Source organism: Asterias amurensis, chromosome 11, assembly GCF_032118995.1.
Source record: "Asterias amurensis chromosome 11, ASM3211899v1".
NCBI classification, from domain to species: Eukaryota; Metazoa; Echinodermata; class Asteroidea; order Forcipulatida; family Asteriidae; genus Asterias; species Asterias amurensis.
In genome coordinates this window covers 21620338-21640815 of record NC_092658.1, presented here as the reverse complement: position 1 = coordinate 21640815, position 20478 = coordinate 21620338, and the positions used below count along the sequence as shown (strand labels likewise).

General features: G+C 38.1%; 2 protein-coding genes across 2 annotated transcripts; one reads left to right on the top strand and one right to left on the bottom strand.

Annotated features, from left to right (window-relative positions):
• Positions 1 to 155: 155 nt before the first annotated feature.
• On the top strand, positions 156 to 11409 carry LOC139944490 (NADH dehydrogenase [ubiquinone] 1 beta subcomplex subunit 10-like). Its single transcript, XM_071941521.1, has 4 exons — positions 156 to 314; positions 4984 to 5122; positions 7141 to 7280; positions 8935 to 11409. The coding sequence occupies exons 1-4, from the start codon at positions 242 to 244 to the stop codon at positions 9033 to 9035; spliced, it is 453 nt and encodes a 150-aa protein (XP_071797622.1). The 5' UTR covers positions 156 to 241; the 3' UTR covers positions 9036 to 11409.
• A 2256-nt stretch (positions 11410 to 13665) lies between these two features.
• Positions 13666 to 20153, bottom strand: LOC139944501 (tektin-4-like). The gene is made up of 7 exons (XM_071941534.1): positions 19972 to 20153; positions 18582 to 19194; positions 17866 to 17936; positions 17088 to 17231; positions 16518 to 16740; positions 15773 to 15927; positions 13666 to 14929 (listed from the first exon to the last, which is right to left on the bottom strand). Exons 2-7 carry the CDS (start codon positions 19161 to 19163, stop codon positions 14713 to 14715), a joined length of 1392 nt encoding a protein of 463 aa, XP_071797635.1. The 5' UTR covers positions 19164 to 19194; positions 19972 to 20153; the 3' UTR covers positions 13666 to 14712.
• Between the last annotated feature and the right edge of the window lie 325 nt (positions 20154 to 20478).

Sequence of the window (20478 nt, the reverse complement as noted above, 5' to 3'; positions counted from 1 at the left end):
AATTGATAATAAAAACAAAGTATACGTAGTTGATTTTTAAAAGTTAATTTTTAAATGTTTATATTTAAATAATACAATTTATTTTAACAACAACTATAAGAGCTGTGATTGAATTTTACAAAAAATTGCTCGACCGATCTTCATGACCTTTGGCCTTTGGACTCGAGTTTTTGCTTTACACGAAAACTTAATTTTGTACTGTTTTGAGCTCTGTGACTTTTGCTCAAGAATTTTGAAAAAGATGGGTGTTCTGGATGAGTTCATAGGAAAAGCTTTTTATTACACTGTGGACGGACCAGTTACATTCATTAGAGGTAGGGCTGTGTGGTCTGTGTTTTATAAAAATGTTAATAATTAAAATTAAATTTATAAAAAAACAAAAAATTGTTAGGGGCTATTTATTAAAAATGAATGGGTTCAAATGAATCCTCCTTTGTTTTGGGTACTCGTGAGTCCTATAAGTTGAACTATGTTTTATGAGGTTCGTTCCGCTATTGTCTCCACTAATGACGATAGCGGAACGAACCTCATATCATAGTCATACTCATAGTTCTAATTAGTAGGAGTAGCAGAGGGGGCAGGGCCAAATTTCATAGCAAAATGGCTTATTTTGTGCTTTCTCTTGTTTTTATCAAAAAATTATACTTTAATTTATATAGTAGAGATAATAGACTAGTAGTAGCCTACTTCTACTTTTTTTTCTTTGCTAGGTGATACTCGGTAATGTCCGTAAGTCAGGAAATAATGCCAAGGAAAAAACTAAATGTGCATGCGCAGCGCGTGTGGGCGCTTCTCCATAGCATACGGATAACTTTCTGTAAGGCGGCACCATTTTTTCACTCATTTTTACAAAAAGGGATATATTGAGGTAAATTATGCTAGTAACTAGCTAGGCCTATATTATTTCATATCGGATGCAAAAGTGGTGGTGCCATACAGAAACTTTTCCCATTCTGTATCTGTATAGTTGAGCCGGCAAAAAAATTTCTAAAGACACATCACACCAGCTTTGCGCATTGTGTTCGTGGATGGGACGGCTTAATTTTTGTCCTTGTTGAAGTCATCTAATGAGTTGCTAGTAATTACTCTACCAGGTAAGGTATTCCAGTCCTTGATGCTGGCTGGATACTTCTAGAAACTACGGAGCCTTGTTATATTTTCTAGAAGTAGTGGCCGGAAAAAACTGCTGCCATAGCTTTTGGTTGTGTGACGAATTTGATGGAATTGAAGATTGTGTGTTCTGGAGGGTCGAGTGGAATGTTGTGCAAAGTCTTGAAGAGGGTTTTCATCTAAATTATTGACAAGTTTGTAGAACATGGCTAGCCTTCTAGATTTCCCTCTATTTTTTAGTGGTTTCCAGCTAAGTACTTTTCAGGGGTTTGTCAAAACATCTCGTTCCTGTTCCTGACCAGTTTTGAAGAAGCCAGTTTCAACCCGAGTGCTGTACTTACACTTTCTGCTGAACAGTTTGCTTATTAGTATTCGGGGGGCCCACTATTAATCCACTACTAGCCACCACGCGCCTGCACCATTGAAATCCCAATAGTGGAGTCTGTGTGCAGTACCGAACAGATACAGAGATTTATGGCTCTATTAAAAGTACTAAAGTTGACTGCAACACTTTTGGTGCCTTAAAGCTGAAACGCTTGCATGCCCTGAAAACACTGCTTTTAGTTGTCTCCATTCAACTGATCATTGTCCACTCCATCAACACAACACATAGTTGCAATAACGTAACACTCCTCCCGACGGCGGAGGGTTATGGGAGGAGGGTTACCGCAACTACACAACACAATGACTTATTCCTGGTAACAATTGTTGCTACTGAAACTAGCTACTGTTCAACATGCAAGTCTTCCCATATATGTCTACAGACATCCTCTACCACTACTGACTGGCAGTGGTAACTATAACAATCACAATCTAATGAATGGTACAAATGTACAACTCCTTCCACACCTACATGTAGTCCAATAGATAACTGCATGCATATATCATGTGCCTATGGAATTTTTATTTTACATTTTTTATTTTATTACCTTCATTGCACAAATACATAAAAATTAACATTTGTGCAAAAGGGAAACCCCGAACAGGCACACAGGCCCACTAAAAGGGGACCCTTGTTTACACATCAAAAACCAAAAGACAAGGTACAAGCACAACTACAGGCAAACAACCGAAGAAAGCAAAGAAATACTATAAAAAGTAAACAAAATCACAAAGAAGATGGAAACACTACAATTTAAAAATGGCAAAAAATTATGCTCAGTCCATTCGTAACAAAACTGTTAACTTGTGTAAAATGATCATTGAACATGACACTGATGTCATGTTTCTTACTGAGACCTGGCTGAAAGATGATGATCAAGTAGTGTTGGAGACATTTGCCCCAATGTTTTTTCCGTATGAAGTGTACCCCGTCGGTCTGGCACCCGTGGTGGTGGTATCGGCATTGTTTCCAGAAATCAGTTGGATCTACAGCTTCAAGGATAAATGGGGTATGATGAGTTGCTACTCAGAACCTTTAACCTAGCCTAGCGTGACATCATTTAACCAGGATCATTGCTGAAGCAATTGTTATTAATGAACCAGACAACCATTGCACCTTCTTGTCTTGATCCTTTGAGCTGGATTCATACCAGAGACCTATTGATCTACCAACAACAAACCATCAACCTAAGCAGTTCAAAGATTACGTTATAGGCTCTCCAAGCAGTAGACACTCCTCTTCATCAAGTAATCCATCCATTCAACTCAATCCGTTTTATCCAATTTGAATGAATCTCAGTCAGCCTAACTTGATGCCATCAAAAAGAGGTCAGAGTTGGATGATCAACTTAAATGCCAACTTGCTCACAATGAGGTTGCAGATGAACATGAAGACAAACTGCTTGATGACCAAGGTTTTCAATAGGACTTGGTGAAAGGGTGTCAAAACTTACTGGAAGCTAAAAACTGGGTGTCAAAATTGTTCATTTACAATGTATAATAATTGACAGATAAAACAGGATGTCCAAATTTAAAACAGGGTGTCAAAAAGGACACACAGACGCCCCTCTGGTTAACACTATGTTGATGGCCGAGTCTGCACATACATAAATACATACTGCAACTAAATATTTGTAAAGTGCCTTTACTTCAAGATCAAAGTGCTGAAAAAAAACAAAACCAATGGAACTATAACTACAACATATTACATCCGATACAAATGGGTTTTGAGAGATTTTTTGAACAATGTCAAAGAGTCACAATTTCTGATGCGTACTGGGAGGTTGTTCCATATTCGGGGAGCAACAAAGGAGAAAGTCCGTTTGTGAGCAGATGAGAGTGTTCTGATGGTTGGATGTTCAGTTAGGCGTGTGATGTCAGAAGCTGATCGCAAGCTTGAGCATGGCGGTTGGTAGAGGGCAAGGCAAGATGATAAGTAGCCTGGTGCTATTCCTATATGTAGAAGGTTTTAAACACAGTAACTAAAACTTTTAAAGTTACTCTCTCTTTGACCATAAGCCAGCTTGACTTAAAGAAGATTTGTAATGTAAAGACTTGGCAGAACTTGAGGCATTTGCATCTAAGCAAAGAAAGAGACGAGGCAGGCAGGAATGGTACCATCAATGCTTACTGATGAAGCAACTACAACCATGACTGCACCATTCCCTCAAGCACCATTAATGTTCATCACTATAATTTGACTGGTCCATTGATTCGTTGAAAAGAGAACACCCCTTGCTTGACTTTATCGAATGGAGAACATGAAATAAAAAAGGAAAATCAATTAGGATTCAAGGCCTATCTGTACACAAATGTATGGCTATCAGAGAAGGGTATGGCAACATCATAGAGTTATATATAAGACCTTGAGGGCGCACTGGCCTATATACGCGGCCCGACATGCGCGCATGTGGCCATTTTTGTAAGTTGACAAAACAACATCGCCTAGCATAATAAAACACAGACTCCAACCTGTACTTCATATTCAACGCGCGTACAAAACGGCGCCCGTGTCTCCTTGCGGTCCCATCGCATTTGTGCAAGCAGCATCACCAGTGCGCCCTCTAGTTCGTATATAACTCTATGGGCAACACACATAACCCTGCTTTCATACTGAACACCTGGTCGAGACTGGTACCGGATTGCAGTACTATTTTCCCCCATTAGTTTCCTGTCTCTCTAGCTAGAAAAGTTTTGAATTACGGAAGTCAACAAATACAGGTGTCACTGTATAGGGAAAACTCAACGGAAGTGTTTGATTCATGTTTTCTACTATGAGAAGAAATTACAAATTTACTGTGAAAAAGTGTCGGCTACATTCAGCACAGTGCGCCCTTTCTATTGTTCACACACACTGTATCACTGATCATGCACTAAAGAGCATACTCTATTGGTGCAATTTTAATATTTGGGTTGAACAGAGAACAAATTAGTGGGATTTGAACCTGCTACCTTTGGATTAATGTGCCTGCGCTCAACAAACTGAGCTATCCAGCTCTAATTTTGGCAGTCTCCTTATTAATAAGGTCAATATCTTTGGTGCCCGTCAGAAGCCATTCAAACCGTTAGTGCTGTATAGCCAGGGATCAAACACAAGGTTACGATACAAACTGGGAAGCGGCAGCTTTGTTGAGATTTTTTATTTCAAAAATCAAGTAATAAACCACTAGGGAAACTGACTGGGAATTTGTTAATAATGTTGATTTGAACAAAGATTTTGACAAGACAGGATGACTGCCAACATTAGGCCTAGATAGACCAGCTTAGCAATGTTCAGCATGTTGATCCAAAGGTCGCAGGTTCAAATCCTGTTCTAGTTGATTTTTCTTTGTTCATTCATAAACTATTGAAAAAATAACCCAGTCAGTTTCCCCATTTGTTTTTTACCTTTATTATTAAATGTGACTATAAAGACTTTTTTCAAAGCTAGCAATAACTGCAAACCAATCCTGTTTTATATAGTCAAGTACTTTCTGGTTTCAATTTGAACAGATTTTGTAGAGAAGCAGCAGAATCGGCATCCTTCATACTATTACCACAGGCAGTTCCGTCGTGTTGCACCAGTAGAAGATTGCAATGTGGATGACTATGTGTGCTTATTTGAGGCTGAGATGCAGTATAAGAGAGATAGGTAAACCTTTCTTCGGAATTATTCTCTTTTTGAGTTAGGCCTATTCTTTCTTTTGACACAAATCCCCCAACCCCCCCATTTCACAATGACTAGAATAAATAATGTTGTCTAGTTACTGACTCATAATTTTTTTTTTTTGTATTTCAAAATCATAGATATTAAACCAATGTTTGTATGAGAGAGATTGGCTGTTGCCAGCTTGGTGTTTATATCCCTTTGCGGGAGTTTGCCGAGTTCCCTTGATGGGAAGATCATTCAAACATACAAACAAACAACCGGGAGACTCTTGGTTGACACTAGCTGGCAGCAGACTTATCAGAAAATTGAAATAAGCATGCGTATAAATGTGCATAAAGCGGATGACACATTAAACATTTTTTCTTGTTTTTACTGAATGTCATGAATGTTTTACAGGTTGGTTACAAGTTTGATGTTTTTAGTTTTTTTTTACTCTTCTGTAGACCAAAGTTTGAATTTGGGTCTGTCCACACTAATGGGTCTTTTTGGTCCCAAAAGATAACTTTTTGGACTGTGACTTGGAGGGTACACAAAATACAACATTTTCCCCTGTATTTTGTTTTGTACAATTCTCTGCTGATAGTGAGTGTGCTTACCAAACAGTATAACAAATGTCTTATTATTTGAGAAGTTACGCAGTTTTCTTTAAGACACATTGCTTGTAACGAGGACAGACATTTTGTATTGGAATTGACTAGAAATGGATGACACAAATAATTAATTAATTGATTTACTCAAAGGTTAATTAAGTTAGACCCATTGCCCCTATTTTTATGGTTATCTGTATAAACCAAGAGTACCTTGAGGTTTTTGTGCTGGTATGAATGTTTGTTTGTAACATGGACAGACATATTGTGACAAATATCTGTCCATGTTACAAACCTAATATCTTCAAGAAAATTCCCTGTAGTTTCTTGAGTACCCACGCAGATGTCTTGGTTTTGCCTGGAAACATTCTTTGCAGGGACAGCATTGTAGGGGACAACATTTTTGGCAATCTGTTTATATTATTATGCCTTTCTCACCATTTATGTACGAAATGTCTGTCCAACATTCCCCTGTTACAAACATAATCATCTTGAAGATGATCCCCAGTTATTGCTAAAATACAGATAAATGTGTCTTGCTTTTTGCAAACAAAAACCTTGAAGTGATTTGGAATGTGCATGGGAAACAAGCTTGACAAAACTCTTCTTGTTTATTTTTGTCACCCATTTATAAAAAAAAGTCACATCAAATGGTCCCATTAGTGTGGACAGACCCATATACAATAGGATCTCTTTAAACCTTGAAAGGCTGTGATGTTTTTCCCCATGCGGAAGCTAGCGTAATGGGCTACATGTAATACACGCATATTGCGTGTTGATTTGTGCAAATTGTGTATACTTTCACACACAAAATGAAGAGAAAACCATATAGAATGCTCCAGATTGCACGGTGGGGCTTTTAAAACCAAGTTAAAGACCAAACATTCTGAAGACCTTGCGATTCAGCATACATCGGCCAAACATCAAAAATTGGGGTCCAAAATACTCCACACAGTTTTGAATAGTTCTGGAAAGAAACCTGATAGCACTGGACACTTACAGAGTTCACCCTTGATCAGCCACTTGTTGTTATCTTGTTCATGTGGGGTGTGTCGTGGCTGAGCCAATAAGAGCAATGAACTCAAGCTCTGGTGTTTCTGTTCAGCAGAGTGTGGGTTCGAATCCCGGTCGTGACACTTGTGTCCCTGAGCAAGACACTTTTACTATAATTGCTTCTCTCCACCCTGGGGTATATGGGAAACTGTGAGGGCAGAGATTGTTCTTGTGGTTAGTTTTGCTTACATATTTGGCGGCACAGGCTGTATATTCCCCAGGGAGCTGAGATGGTTTAAGGAATGAAAAGGCCCAGTGATCAGGGTAATAATGTTGGAAGCGCTTTGAGACATGGTGTATAAAGCGCTATATAAAAACCAAATATTATTATGATTATTATGTGTTTTTTATTAATTTCAGGTTGGTAGAACAAGAGATAATCATTATTCTTCAGGAACGTCTTGGAGAATGCTCAACGAGAGAAGGTCCCAATGCCAAGTTTGCTTGCAAGCCTCTCTTAGAAGAGTATGAGATTGCTGCTGATAACTTTGAAACAAAATGTAAGTAAAACATCTTACATTGACTCAGGCGCGCAAGTAGCAAGATGTTTAAAAGTGGGTGGCCACTACAATGCCTGTGCACATGTTATAGCAAATTCATGTCAAAATCTTGACAACAGTATCCATTGCAGTATGTATAAAAATAATTTAATAATTGTGGCATCTTATATAGCGCACATGTCCGTCACTCAGTGATGCTCCTGGCGCTGTAATATACAGTATTTCCTGCAAGATGTGGGGCTACGTTTGAATTATGAGACCTAATTTTGATAGCACCGTGTAATGTTTTACAAGGTGCTGTGGCGCAATTTGCTGCCGATCAGACCAGGAACTCTGGGGTGAACCCCTTCTCTTTACGATAAGTGCACTGGGTTCTTTTACATGCATCACATAACACATGGGACCAACGGCTTAACGTCCCATCCGAAGGACGAACCAGTGATGAAGTGTCTTGCTTAAGGACACAAGTGTCACGGCTGGGGATTCGAACCCACACTCTGCTGATCAAAACGCAAGATTTTGAATTCGGTGCTCTTAACCGCTCGGCCACGACACTTCCCCAGTAGCAAAATAATTATATTAAAAAACACCATCTTTCAACGAAATGCAAAACATGATTTTGATTGGAGAATGAAACTAAAAATTAACAGAGTGTACATGATTGTAATCTAGCATTGACTATGAGGGTGTGTTGTACTCTTAGTGTAACATGTAGTGTGGTCTAGCATCTACTAGTCAAAAAGGATGGGATGAAAATGCACTGGTTAGGATGTAGGCAATCGTGTCATGGTTTGAATAATGAGTACCAAGGACTAATAATCCTCCAATCAAATGACAATGATCTATACCTGGTGCTATTGAAGTCTATTTTAAAATAGTTATGCAAATGCAATCCTGGAATACACGGAGGCCATGGCATCCTTTGCCCCTGGTTTTGGCCTTGGTGCCCTTTCAAAAATTGTCCATTGACTATAAGATTTTCCAATGGAAGTGCCCTTTGCAAAACAAAAATAGCCTTGCCCTTTCAAAATGAAAGTTCAGGCCTGATATGTGTGGACTAACTAATGTGAAGTATTCGGTTACAATTGCAAATATTGAAGTGATCAATTTGAATAAGTACATATATGCACATGCATATCTGAAAAATGGCAACATTTCAAGAAAAATATTTTGGTAGATAGTGCTGGTACAAAGGTGAACAGAATGTCATAAGAATAGTTGCCATCATCTACTGTACATGTGTGGTTAGAGACAACTATGGGTTCCTTTAGTTTGGGAGAAATTGAATGCTGTCTGCTTTGCCTTTAAATTATATACACAAAGTATAGTTGCAGCATTAACATCACTTAACACTACGAGTAATGGGGAGTTGTTGAAAGTATAAAACTTTGTGAGAAACAGCTCCCTCTGAAGTAATGTATTTTTTTAGAAAGAAGTAAATTCTCAATAAAATATTTGAATTTGATTTCGAGACCTCAGAATTTGAATTTGAGGTCTCGAAATCAAGCATCTGAAAGCACACAAATTGTGCAACAAGGGTGTTTTTTCTTTCAATATTCTCTCGCAACTTGGACGACTTATTGATCTCAATTATAGTGTCCAGTGTCTTTAAAACAAAGACAAATTAAACCAAATTTTCCTTTTCTTCCTACAGATGGAGATCTTGGTGCTGGAAGTAGCGCTATTCGATGCATGATGAAACAGAAGAACCGCTTATTGAATGAGAGAAGAAGAAGCAAAGAAACTGCACAATAAATTAAGTGATCCAGTTAGTGAATCTTTAACAGTTTTTATTTTATTGAGTATAAATCTTTGGAAAATCTACATTGGAAGAAATGGTTTGGTTCATATAACCCGAGGTTTGAACTTGCAGCTGTGTAACTTCATGGAAGTAACAGAGGCAATAAATAACCCATGCATGTCCCAATGACAAGAAATGATCGGTGCACAAAGGGTTCTTGGTGAACAATTTTAGCAACCAAATGACGTGCTGGTTTTGTAGCAATGTGATTCACAATTTTAAAAACCTGGACCTGGTATAGGTACATGTTATCTACAGCATTGAGTACATCTCAGTAACATGGTTTCTGTTTACGCTGTAGATGTACAATGTACTTGGTTTCCAAAGATGCATTGGGGTATTTTTTAGGATGGTGCTTGTGCATTATGTGCTATTGCCTCTCCTAGAAATTGTACAGCACAACATTTTTGCCCTTAGACAAAGTAATCTGGCTTACTCTACTGGTATCACCAAGTTTCTTCCGATTACGTGTAATTGTTTTTAAACTAAATGACTGGAAAACCATACTTATGGTTATTTAAAACTTGTGTTGAGAAGGGAGTTTGTTTGCTAATTGGGGAAGTTTACACTGTGATTGGTTAGAAACATGCTTATGAACAGAGTACATGTTGATATTGCTTATAAAAAGGTTTCCCATTTTAGTAAGCTTACCTTGCAAGATGATTCTCATCCAAAACATATTGATCCATTTAGAGAGTACAGGGAAACTGATAGACAGAAAAGTATATATCATAAAACAGTACCATTCATATGTTGTTGAGTGTGCAAATTACAATGAGGTCTCTTTCCATTTATTGTGATCCTTTTTGGCCAAATAAAGCAGACCTGCTCAACACAGAAAATTAAGCCATTTAATTATTAGAAACTAATAGTTAAACAATGCACATTCTGTACGATTCACAAATTGGGCTCAGCCAGGAATTTTGTGTTTTAGCTGCTCCTTGAAAGTTTTCTCTGAATATTCATCTCAACCATTCTTTGAATTTCTTGATCCCTCTGATAGGCCTATCCATTGGATTTGTCACCCAGTACAGGTGTGTGGAGATGTTTTACCTGATGTGATGATGTAGTTGAAAAAGCAATGGTAAACAAACCCATGTAATGAATTGATTTCTTAAACGTTGAGCATCGACTGATTAAACAAAGAGATCACTGCTGTATTGGATTCGAAATTTACATTTATTAGAAACATGCCAATTTGTTAAGGATTTCCTCATTTCCAAACTGATGGAACAATACAGTGTTTTGGGTTTTATCCTATCACTATATGGGGCTTTGTACATGTATGTTTTCTTTCACCACAAATGGAAGTGAGGTACCCGAAATGAAGTATAACCAGAAGGTCTGGCGTGTCATGGCCAGCGGTTAAGAGCACCGGATTCAAGCTCTGGTGTTTGATCAGCAGAGTGTGGGTTCGAATCCCGGTCGTGACACTTGCTATGTAAAATTTGGGAGGTAGTGCTTTCTGCTCTACTAGCCAGGCTTCGGACTGATGATACCCAAGCCTGCATCCGTATGGACTGTAAAAGGAGTAACCCTGTTTCAGCCCTAGGAATAGGTGGCAACGGCCTCTGGAACAAAATAATTGTAGCCCATACCTTGAAGTGGCCTTCTATAGTTACCCTGACTTCAAGTCAACTTCCAATGAAAAGAAGAATAGAGTTTTCTGGACGAGTAAGGATCAACTCTCTGCAGCTAAAGTACAAATTTCTAACACCTGGGCCCAATTTCATAGCGCTGCTTAACGGTAAGCAAATTTGCGTGCTTACTGTAGCAGAAAAATTTGCTTAAGCCTTGGCGTATTTCACAGGTTAGCAGAAAAATTGGGCGGCCATATTGCGTGTTAATCGCGGATTTCCATTGTGACGTCATTTATTTTTGTGCGGTAAGCACCGGAAGGTTAGCATGCCTTTTCGTGTGCTTACGGTTAGCAGCGCTATGAAATAGAAATTGCAAAGTAAGCACAAAATCGGCCGCTAAGCAGCGCTATGAAATTGGGCCCTGGTCAAAAGTATTGCTTGCCTTCTCTGTCCAATTTGTTTTCTTCATGCTGTGCAAGAAATGTCCCCACTGTTTTGCACAAATTTGTGAGGGCGATTGTTTTCCCCCCTTGGGTCAAACCCCTATGGGCACAATAAAGCAAAGCATTGTCTTATTCAATGCATGTATGTACATGAACATAAATGAAGTAATTTTCTAAAAAATAAATGAAGAATCTTGGGCATTTATACCATGGAATACCTTCCTCCAATGTCCGACAATGAAAGGCTCATTGTCAGTTGTGATGCCAGAAGTTTGATGTGTGTTAAAACTATGAATAAAATGTTGGTTAACAAGATAATGTTTCTGTTTTGAACATTTGTTTAGACGTCTAAGTTGATTACAGCAGAAAACTTCATGTTTAATGTAAGCGTGTTTTATATGTTAGCATATTTCAGCCAATATTCACTTAAACAGTCAGCACAGAGCATGTATCCCCCGAGGGAAAATGTCATGCGACATCCGGTCTGACCTTGCGCATTAGCGTCTTTTTGTAAACAACGCACGATTTCTAGAACAGAAACCGGGCCCGGGCGCGGTCAAAAAAGCAAATGTGTTTGCGGGCCCCAAATTTTGGAAAAGTTTCTCAAGAGATCCAATGCAAACTATATATACTGTGAGAGGCACATGAACATGTACATGTACATCTATTCTTGAGATTACACTGTAATCAATTATTTTCAAATGATTTTATTTTTAAATACATGTACAGCATGGCAGGCATAACCATGGTAAGCTTTCTGACTATCTGTGTGTGCATGTACACTAGTGATCTACAATGTATAACATGTCTTTTATTGTGACATCAATGTGTTTCTCAAGAAAGAGCTGTGAAGTCAAGTTATGGAAATTATTATAGAGATGCAGTTTTCTGATTTAAGTGTACAGTATTTGTCTGAAGTATCGCTATTGTTGAGAATGGCTGTACATGTACATGTACATGTGAAACATTCACCCACATTTTGTGTGTGTGTGAGTACGAGGTTCAGTTTGAATTTTATTTCCTTGCAAAGAGTAGATCAAAAACTTTGACATTGCACTAGTCTTTCTTTAAAAAGAATACCAGTCTGCAACTGGTTTCTGTTCACCCGGCCCTCTCAGAGAACATGCCATTGCTAGACTTGGTTTCAAGTCTGTGATCGTGGATTTTTGCCTACTTGTAGTCAATACAGTATTGCCTGAAATTCAGCCTGTTTTCCTTTGCTAACATTTCGATCACAGACTTGGGAATGGACCGTTCCGGCTTTCCACTAAGCTCCACCCACCGAGCATGTGAGCAAGACACGTGTACAAGCACTCCCAATGATATTCTGCACAATTCTGCCGCGCGTGCCAAATATACGCGCACGCATGACCGAGTTTGTCCCGACCACAATCATTGCTGTGATTGGTCAAATGGGTGAACGCGCACAGTTTGATTGACAGGCCGGATCGGTCCATTCTGTTTGTTGCTGGAGTTAAGGGTCAGTCACATTGCAGCGATAATGATCACGACGCAAAGAGACCGCATTCTACTGGTTGAATTGCTCCAAACACACGCACGCTTATTCAACCAATCGAGGGGGTGTCTTGTTAACGTGATCGTTGTTCTTTATCGCAGCAGTGTGACTGGCCCGTAAAAAAACATTGATGCTGGTTTGAAAATTGGATGAGAATTACTTAATGATTCCATTGAAACCAATGGTAACACATTTTTCTTCTTGTATGGGCATGTGATAGCCACTCTATGGGAGGTAAATTGAGTTTGCATGGATGATGCTGACAAATAAACCGCGATCTTAGACTTGAACTCAAGTGTACACTGCTGCTTAAATAGATGCTTTTCAAGAGTGCATTTTGGTGACCCCAACCAAAATCATTGGATAGGCGTTTCCATGTGTTTGGTGAACCACAGTGACGCAGCTGCTACTACCAAATTGTAACCGAGTTATTGGCTTGGTTAGGCTTGGTTTTAAGATGGCAGACTCGGAATCATGCCCCAGGATACAATGTTTGGTATTTAAAGGGAAGGTACACGTTTGGTAATTACTCAAAACAAATATTAACTTAAAACTAACTTGGTGACGAGCATTGGAGAGCTGTTGATAGTATAAAACATTGTGAGAAACGACTCCCTTTGAAGTATCATAGATTTTGAGAAAGAGGTAATTTCTCATTAAAATAATAAGACTTCTAGCTTTTATTCCTATCTTTAAGCACACACATTCGTCCAACAAGGGTGTTTTTTCTCTCATAATTTTCTCGCAATTTTGATGATCAATTTAGCTAAAATTTTCACAGGCTTGTTATTTTATGCTTATGTTGAGATACACCAAGTGAGAAGACAATTACCAATAGTGTACCTTGCCTTTAAAAGGCAGAATATTTAGTGTTCATGTAGTTCACTATCTTTGAAAAGATGAAAAACACCAAGCTGACACCAGTACATGTACATGTTTTAAATATATTTAAAGAACAGATCTTGAATGCAATTTGAAAACAATGTACATGTACATATACATATATTCCAATGGGACATGACAATTCATACACTGCAAAACAGAGTTTCTTCAAACATCATTTATTTACTCTTCAAACTCTATAAAGTAAAACAATTATGCATTGCAATATTAAAGATGAATTAGAGACAACTCAAACAAAATAAAAGTTAATGTAAGATTGGGAATCTTGAATGCATACGTACTTAGTGGAGTTGGGTGCATTTAAGTAGGTCCTCCAGATTGAACACAGAAAATGTTCATTGGTCTAAAGCTGGGCTTCAGATTTTGTGACTTTTTACTCTGGAACTAGAGATACACTGGGTGTGAAAACTGAATTCTGCTCATGGCAATTATCTCTACACTGCTATGTGTTCCGTTACACAAGCAGCACAACAATGAAACACATGCATTATAAGCAAATATTAAAGGTATGTACAACTTGATGATTTTTGGGTGCATGCATTTTCAAACTTGGAATTTAAATTTTTAACAAGTACAACCTTGTACAGTGCATCTTACTTAATTAAAAACTGACAAATTCTAGTAATTCTACCAAATGATGTGTAAAATTTTACATACAATTTTTTCATTCATGTTCAAAATTTACAGATTTTCATCCTTTATTACTTTTTATTAATGTAACCTGTACATGCTCACTGTGCAAAACTCATTTTTTAAAGTTTATTAATATTTACAAGTTGGACGGATATCATGAAGGGATATAATGGTTAATGTGTACGCAATTTGTAATTTGAACAACATGATTTATCTGTAGGGTTAATTTTTCATGTTCTTGTACATAGTACAAGTACAGTCCAAACTGTAGAAATTTTTAAATGTTAGCTCTTGTCACCTTTACAAACGACCTCTGCACAAATTCTTTAAGAAAAGGAGTACTTGAAAATAGTATACACCTGCATCTGTAAGTAACTGTACAAACACCTTGTGTGTACACTTCAAACTAATTCTTTCTTTAATAAAGTTTCTCAAAACACGGATTAGCTTCTTAGTAAGCATTATAATTAGATTAATAATCCAAAATATGTTTAATCCCCCCTCTCTTTCAATCAACATCTTAGATAGATATATTCTAACCCTGTCCCAAGCATCTCTACTGGTATCCTACCAACCGGGAAGTAGATGGGTATCGGGTGCGGAATTTAAGACACTTGTCTCGGTCGATGAAGATGCTGTTTTTCTTGAGGGCAATCTGTTGCTCTAGGGTCATGCGAGTTCCCATCAGGTCTTTCAGGGATGCCTTGGAGTCTGCAAGCTTCTGCTCAAGACTGTCAATAGAGTTCTGGATATCACCAACTTCATGGACAAGGCTGTGGATTCAACACAGAAAAGCAAAACAAAAATTGTTATAAATGTGCAGGTATAGAATTAGAAGAAAGAGCTAGGATACACTAAACCAAATAAATTAACTACAACACTACATTTATACAAACAAATGATTTCAGCATTCAAAGAACATGTGTACAACTCATTTCAGTTAGTTTATTCTAGTTGTGAAGCCAAGGACGCTCAGAAAAGTGAACATAATCACCAGTGATCATTGATTAGCCAGAACCCAATGGAGAGAAGACAAGGAAGGAAGTTACAGTGACAATACCTGACACTATGATCTTTGGGCTTCTTTGTATTCGATAGTTTTTGTAGCCTACTGTGTTGACAAATAGCCTCTACTTATTGTCGTGTGCTTTATTTGTCATTTGACTCTTCAAAGGAAGTTAATGAATGAGTGCAATAGTCTACAGAGAAGTAGTCCTCTGTTGGCTGATTTAAAACCACTTCCAAGAAACATCTTTTCTCCCAGTATATAGCATAGTTTACATGTATTTTGTCTTGTTTTTTTTTCTACATTCACACTGTTCACTTTAACTGTGCTTTATTGTGCTTGCATAACCACTTTTATAAACTGTGTCGTTGTATCACTAGTACATTGTTTTGTATGTTTGTCTGATGTCTACCCTTCCTTGTTCATTATTTTTATTTAAATGTATTTTTTGTTTGTGTTTAAGGCATTCCGTTTATAAGCATCTGCTTCCTGTGTAATGCCTCCACGTATTAATTTATAGTATTAAGTTTTTTTCTTTTTTTTCTAAAGTGATTATCTTTGGTGAATTGAATTGAATTGATAGAGGTAAGATAAATGACCACAACTATACCTGAATTGTGCAGGATCTCTGCAGAGCTCTACATTTGGACGATGTGTGCGGTGATCCAGGCGGGTTTGAGCAACCTTCATTGGTGCCTCTTTGTTCTTAATCTCCTGCTCTAAGAACTCAACGTTCTTCTCCATTTCGGCAATCTTCTCCACCGTCTAAATTAAGATTTAAACAAATAAAGAGAAGGATTATAAAAGTCTGTAGTTGATAACTAAACTTGCCTGTTAAATTAGTATTTGTTATGGCTCAAACTTGAATGGATGTTGCGTTGACCTCAACTCATCACCATTTTACAGGTAAAATGATGAATAAACAATAGAACAACTCACATTATGTCTGCACAGTGCACAGAATGGGCCAATGAGCAACATTCTTTTGATCTCTAACTGAGGGTGCTCTATTAGAATTTCAAACAGCCTTCTGTTGTTTGGAGACTTAACTTGATTAGGCTTTGTTCAATTGAAAAAAATGTGTCGTTATCTGGGTGGAGAGAAGCAATTATAGTTAAGTGTCTTGCTCAGGGACACAAGTGTCACGACCGGGATTCAAACCCACACTCTGCTGAACAGAAGCATCAGAGCTTGAGTTCAGTGCTCTTATCCACTCGGCCACGACACCCAAAAGCAACACAAGCTACATTAAAGCAACACAGGTGAAGGCCAGCTCCTGTAACCGTTCAATTCATTTGACTCTTTGTTGAAACTCGTTGTCGATCCTTCCTAATGTAACAATGTATAATATATACCTTTTGAAGATGATTCTCATGAGCAGTCTTAGCATCATTCATCTCCTGGATGCGATTAGTAAACTCAGCATTCACAGTATTACACTGTTCTCTCATATCGTTAGATGTATCAGTCAGAATCTGATCAATCAGGTTTCTCAAGGCTTGAGACCCAAGACGCTCATGTTCTGCACGTACAATGTTGTCATGGGAGAACTGGGCCCAGGATTCAGGAGTAGATTGTCTGAAGGTGATAGAATAAAAGATCATGGAGTCATACATCAACTACTCAAGATACAGTATACTAACTACAGTTACTACAAGTAAAAGTCACACCATTGAGAGAATCGCCACAATTTGCATTTAGGAAGCAATTTTGTTTCAAAAAACACAGATTGCTGAATACAAGGTGCAAGACTAGTCTGCCAAGTGAGTTGTGCTGCTTGGATCGAAAATGAGTGCCTGCAACCACGCAACAGAAGAAAACTGTACCCTCTTTATTGCAACTTTCTCATTACAAAGCCCTGCTGTAAATGTGTGAAACCACGATTAAATTAATACAGCTGCCATAATCGTCAAAAAACAACTTACGATGCGTCAAATTTAGCTGAGCCTTCTTTGTACTGGATCTCAGTGGAGTTATTATTGAGGTTGGCACACTTCTCATCAATATTATAGTCTCGTAGTTTGTCTGACCAATCCATGGTGAGCTTGTGCTTGGCTCCACGATTCATTCTGTAAATAAATAAGTATGTAAAGGTTACATATCATTTTTTTTTATTTTTATTTTTTACTATTATTATTATTATAAATTCTATAACTTTTCAATAAACAAACTACCTATTGACCCCTTGCATGCACATCACACGCAGCGACTGTGCCACGCTCACCATTTTGGCAGTCAATAGGTTTACGTGTAAACGCCGCATCGCCTAACTCTTCACTGAATAACGCACAGTGACATTAACCACCGAAATGGCGCAAAGATTATTCTGATGATGACGTCAAGTGAATTGGGTCAATACAATCAATTTGAAGGTTTTTATATGATGTACAATTTCATAAAGCTGTGTGATCTCATTCAAGTAAAAAAGACAGTAAAACAGTTGATTTTGTTGTCAAGGCTTTTGTGTTTGTATAATGTAAGTGTTGGTTTTGACTATGGCAATCAAAGCAAGCTATGATATATTTCAGGGTCATTTTTTTCTCAACTTTGACAGTCTTTTAGACGGACTTATCTGGAGGACTGGTAATAAACTTGTGAATCAGTGAACATTTATAGCTATAAGAGTTGCAAATCTTCTTGTCTTGAAAAGTGTAAACTTTCACCAATGATCATGCAATGTTCATTGTTTTGTTTTTTACTCACTTGATCTGTCTGTCAGACTGCTCCAGGGTTCTCTTCAAGAGGTCCTGTACTTTACTGACAATTTCTACCTCCTGTAAAAAAAAATAAACAAAAAAACATATTTTACTTTTGGGCCTTATGTGAAATTCTCGTCTATATTAAAGCAGTTATATGCAGAACTTACTGGTGTCATAGGCCCTTTTCGAAACCATGGCTTCAGCTTTGAGCTTGGCCCTGCGGTTGTTTTTAACGATTCGCATGATTTTGCGTACGTGCTTAGGGCTTCAGACGAGAGAACGGAGCCTGAACCCGAATCCAAAGCCGAACCCTTGGTTTTGAAAAGGGCCATAAATGAAAAACAATGATGGTACCTGTATTAAGAGGTCACTGATGTTAATGATATCACATATGGATAAATACAATTAATGCACCATCTCTTTTGTGCGATCCACTTTTAGTGACCCTTTGAACTTTTTACAAACTTTTCCAATTAGACTTACATCATGCACAAATATGTTTTATCCCAATATAATGCAAAAATCAATCCACCAGAACCATGCAACTTCAGTAACCATGGGATGATTTCACATAGACCTAAGGTTGAACGTAACTGCCAATTAATTGTAGTTGCTAAGTAAAGTGTGATGTCACAATACAAATCACTATCGTGTTTCTGAAAATTTGTCTTCCGCTGAATTTGATTGCTTTGTGGAATCGGCCCCACGACAGATATTTACCTTATTGAGAGCCAACTCAACTCTGTCTCCAACCAGGTCTATTTCTCTGCGTCTACCTCTGCAGTCTAAGTTGTCTCTGGCTATCATCATAGGTAGCTCAGTTGCATCCAGAGCATTAGCCAGTCGCTTCTTCTGGGCACATAGTAAATCTGTCTCCTCAATCATCTCTTCAATTTCACGATTCAACTCAAACTTCCAGAAGTTGATATCATGCATCCTCTCTGCCAGTTTCTTGGTCACATCGGTCTGTACACGCTGAGTCAGAGCTTGGGTTTCATTGGCGAGCTGTTTGGATTCATGACAAAGTCTCTCCGCATTGTCTCTGTCTGAAAAGCTCTGGTAATACTTGGAATAATTTGCCTCATGCCATTCTTTAGGTGTATGCTTGCCTGACCTGAAGCCCAGTGACACTGGAGCACCCATAGCAGAACCACGAACCCCACTCTCTGAAAGATTGCTCATAGCGGCCAAGCTCTGTGCTAATTCTGCATCAGTTCTTGTTCCAACTGTGCCTTTGTAGGGAGACATTGGCATTGTTGGTGTACGAGATTTAGATAGCAAAGTTGACCCTGCCATCGCCATGATGCTGCAAAATCTCAAGTTTCACACTTATCTGAAAAAAATGCATAAACAGAGGAAACAATTGAAATCACATAAGTGTTACAAAGATCACATTGCCCACCCACCCCCAGTTACTGGGCTGGGTGTAGCCAGACCTATTTGTTTTTAAACCGCAATGCAGATTTTTAATTGCAAGAACCCTGAATGACAGTCAGAATTCATGTATTTTCTTTATTTCTGGAACAATCACAAGCTCACTGATTTTCTCTTTAATGTAGACTTAATATTTATTACGCTTATCAGAATTTAATACAGTAGGCCTATCTATGCAGTAAATAAAAATAATTTTTTCTTCTTTTCATTTTCACTTAAAATATTTTAATATTTTCCCCACATTTGCACACCACAGAATCCCAAATAGTAACCACCTCACGTGATCCATCTAGTGACTAAAGCAGAATGAAACTCAATCTAGCAGATAGTAATTTTGTTTTGAACTTTCGAGGTTGGACGATGTTTCTTTGACTCATTTGAATGTTGGCATAATAATGCACTAGTGATTAGTACCAAAAATCAATCATTTTATAAATGTTTGAGCATAACCAACGAAAGGAAACTTTATTCTCAGCATGATTAAGCCTGATGAAAATACAGACTGTGAGTCAACTGCATAGCTTCTGTCACCGGTGCAGCTTGCACAACCTCGCGGTAAACGTGAATCAAAGTTGGGGACCGAAAACATATGAGGGTCGATAACGTATGACGCTACGATAATAAAAAGCTAAATTGATGGAAGTGGAAGAAGAAAAGTAGTCAAGCAAATCCTTACCAAGTAACAAAATAGATCGGCCACCGAGTGTGCGTTGAGCTGATGAAATGAAGTATGATCAAAACTAAGCAACGAACTAACCCAACATCCAAAGAGGAGCCACACAGTAAAGTAGTGAACGATCGTCTCGTGCATGCAGTCAGTAATTTTACACACAACCCACGTACACAGTACAACACAACAAGAAATGCTGTCAAGCACCTTTGTTACCGGTTACTATGGAGAGGCAATTCTTCTATGACAAAAGGATTTTGATTGGATAAAGAGAACGAGCATAGTCTCGCGGTATCTCGCGATATGTTGAGCGCGCGTGTAACTTTACTTTTTGCACACAACAAACAGTTGAAAGTTTGTCTCGAAAGAATACATCAGTACTGGAATACATCCATATTTTTAATAAAATAATTGGATAAAAGACAGCCACACAGCGTTTATTTTTTGCCAAACTGGAACTGATTTATAGTGCAAGTTTATATGAAGACTAAACCCTGGTTTATTCTTCGAATT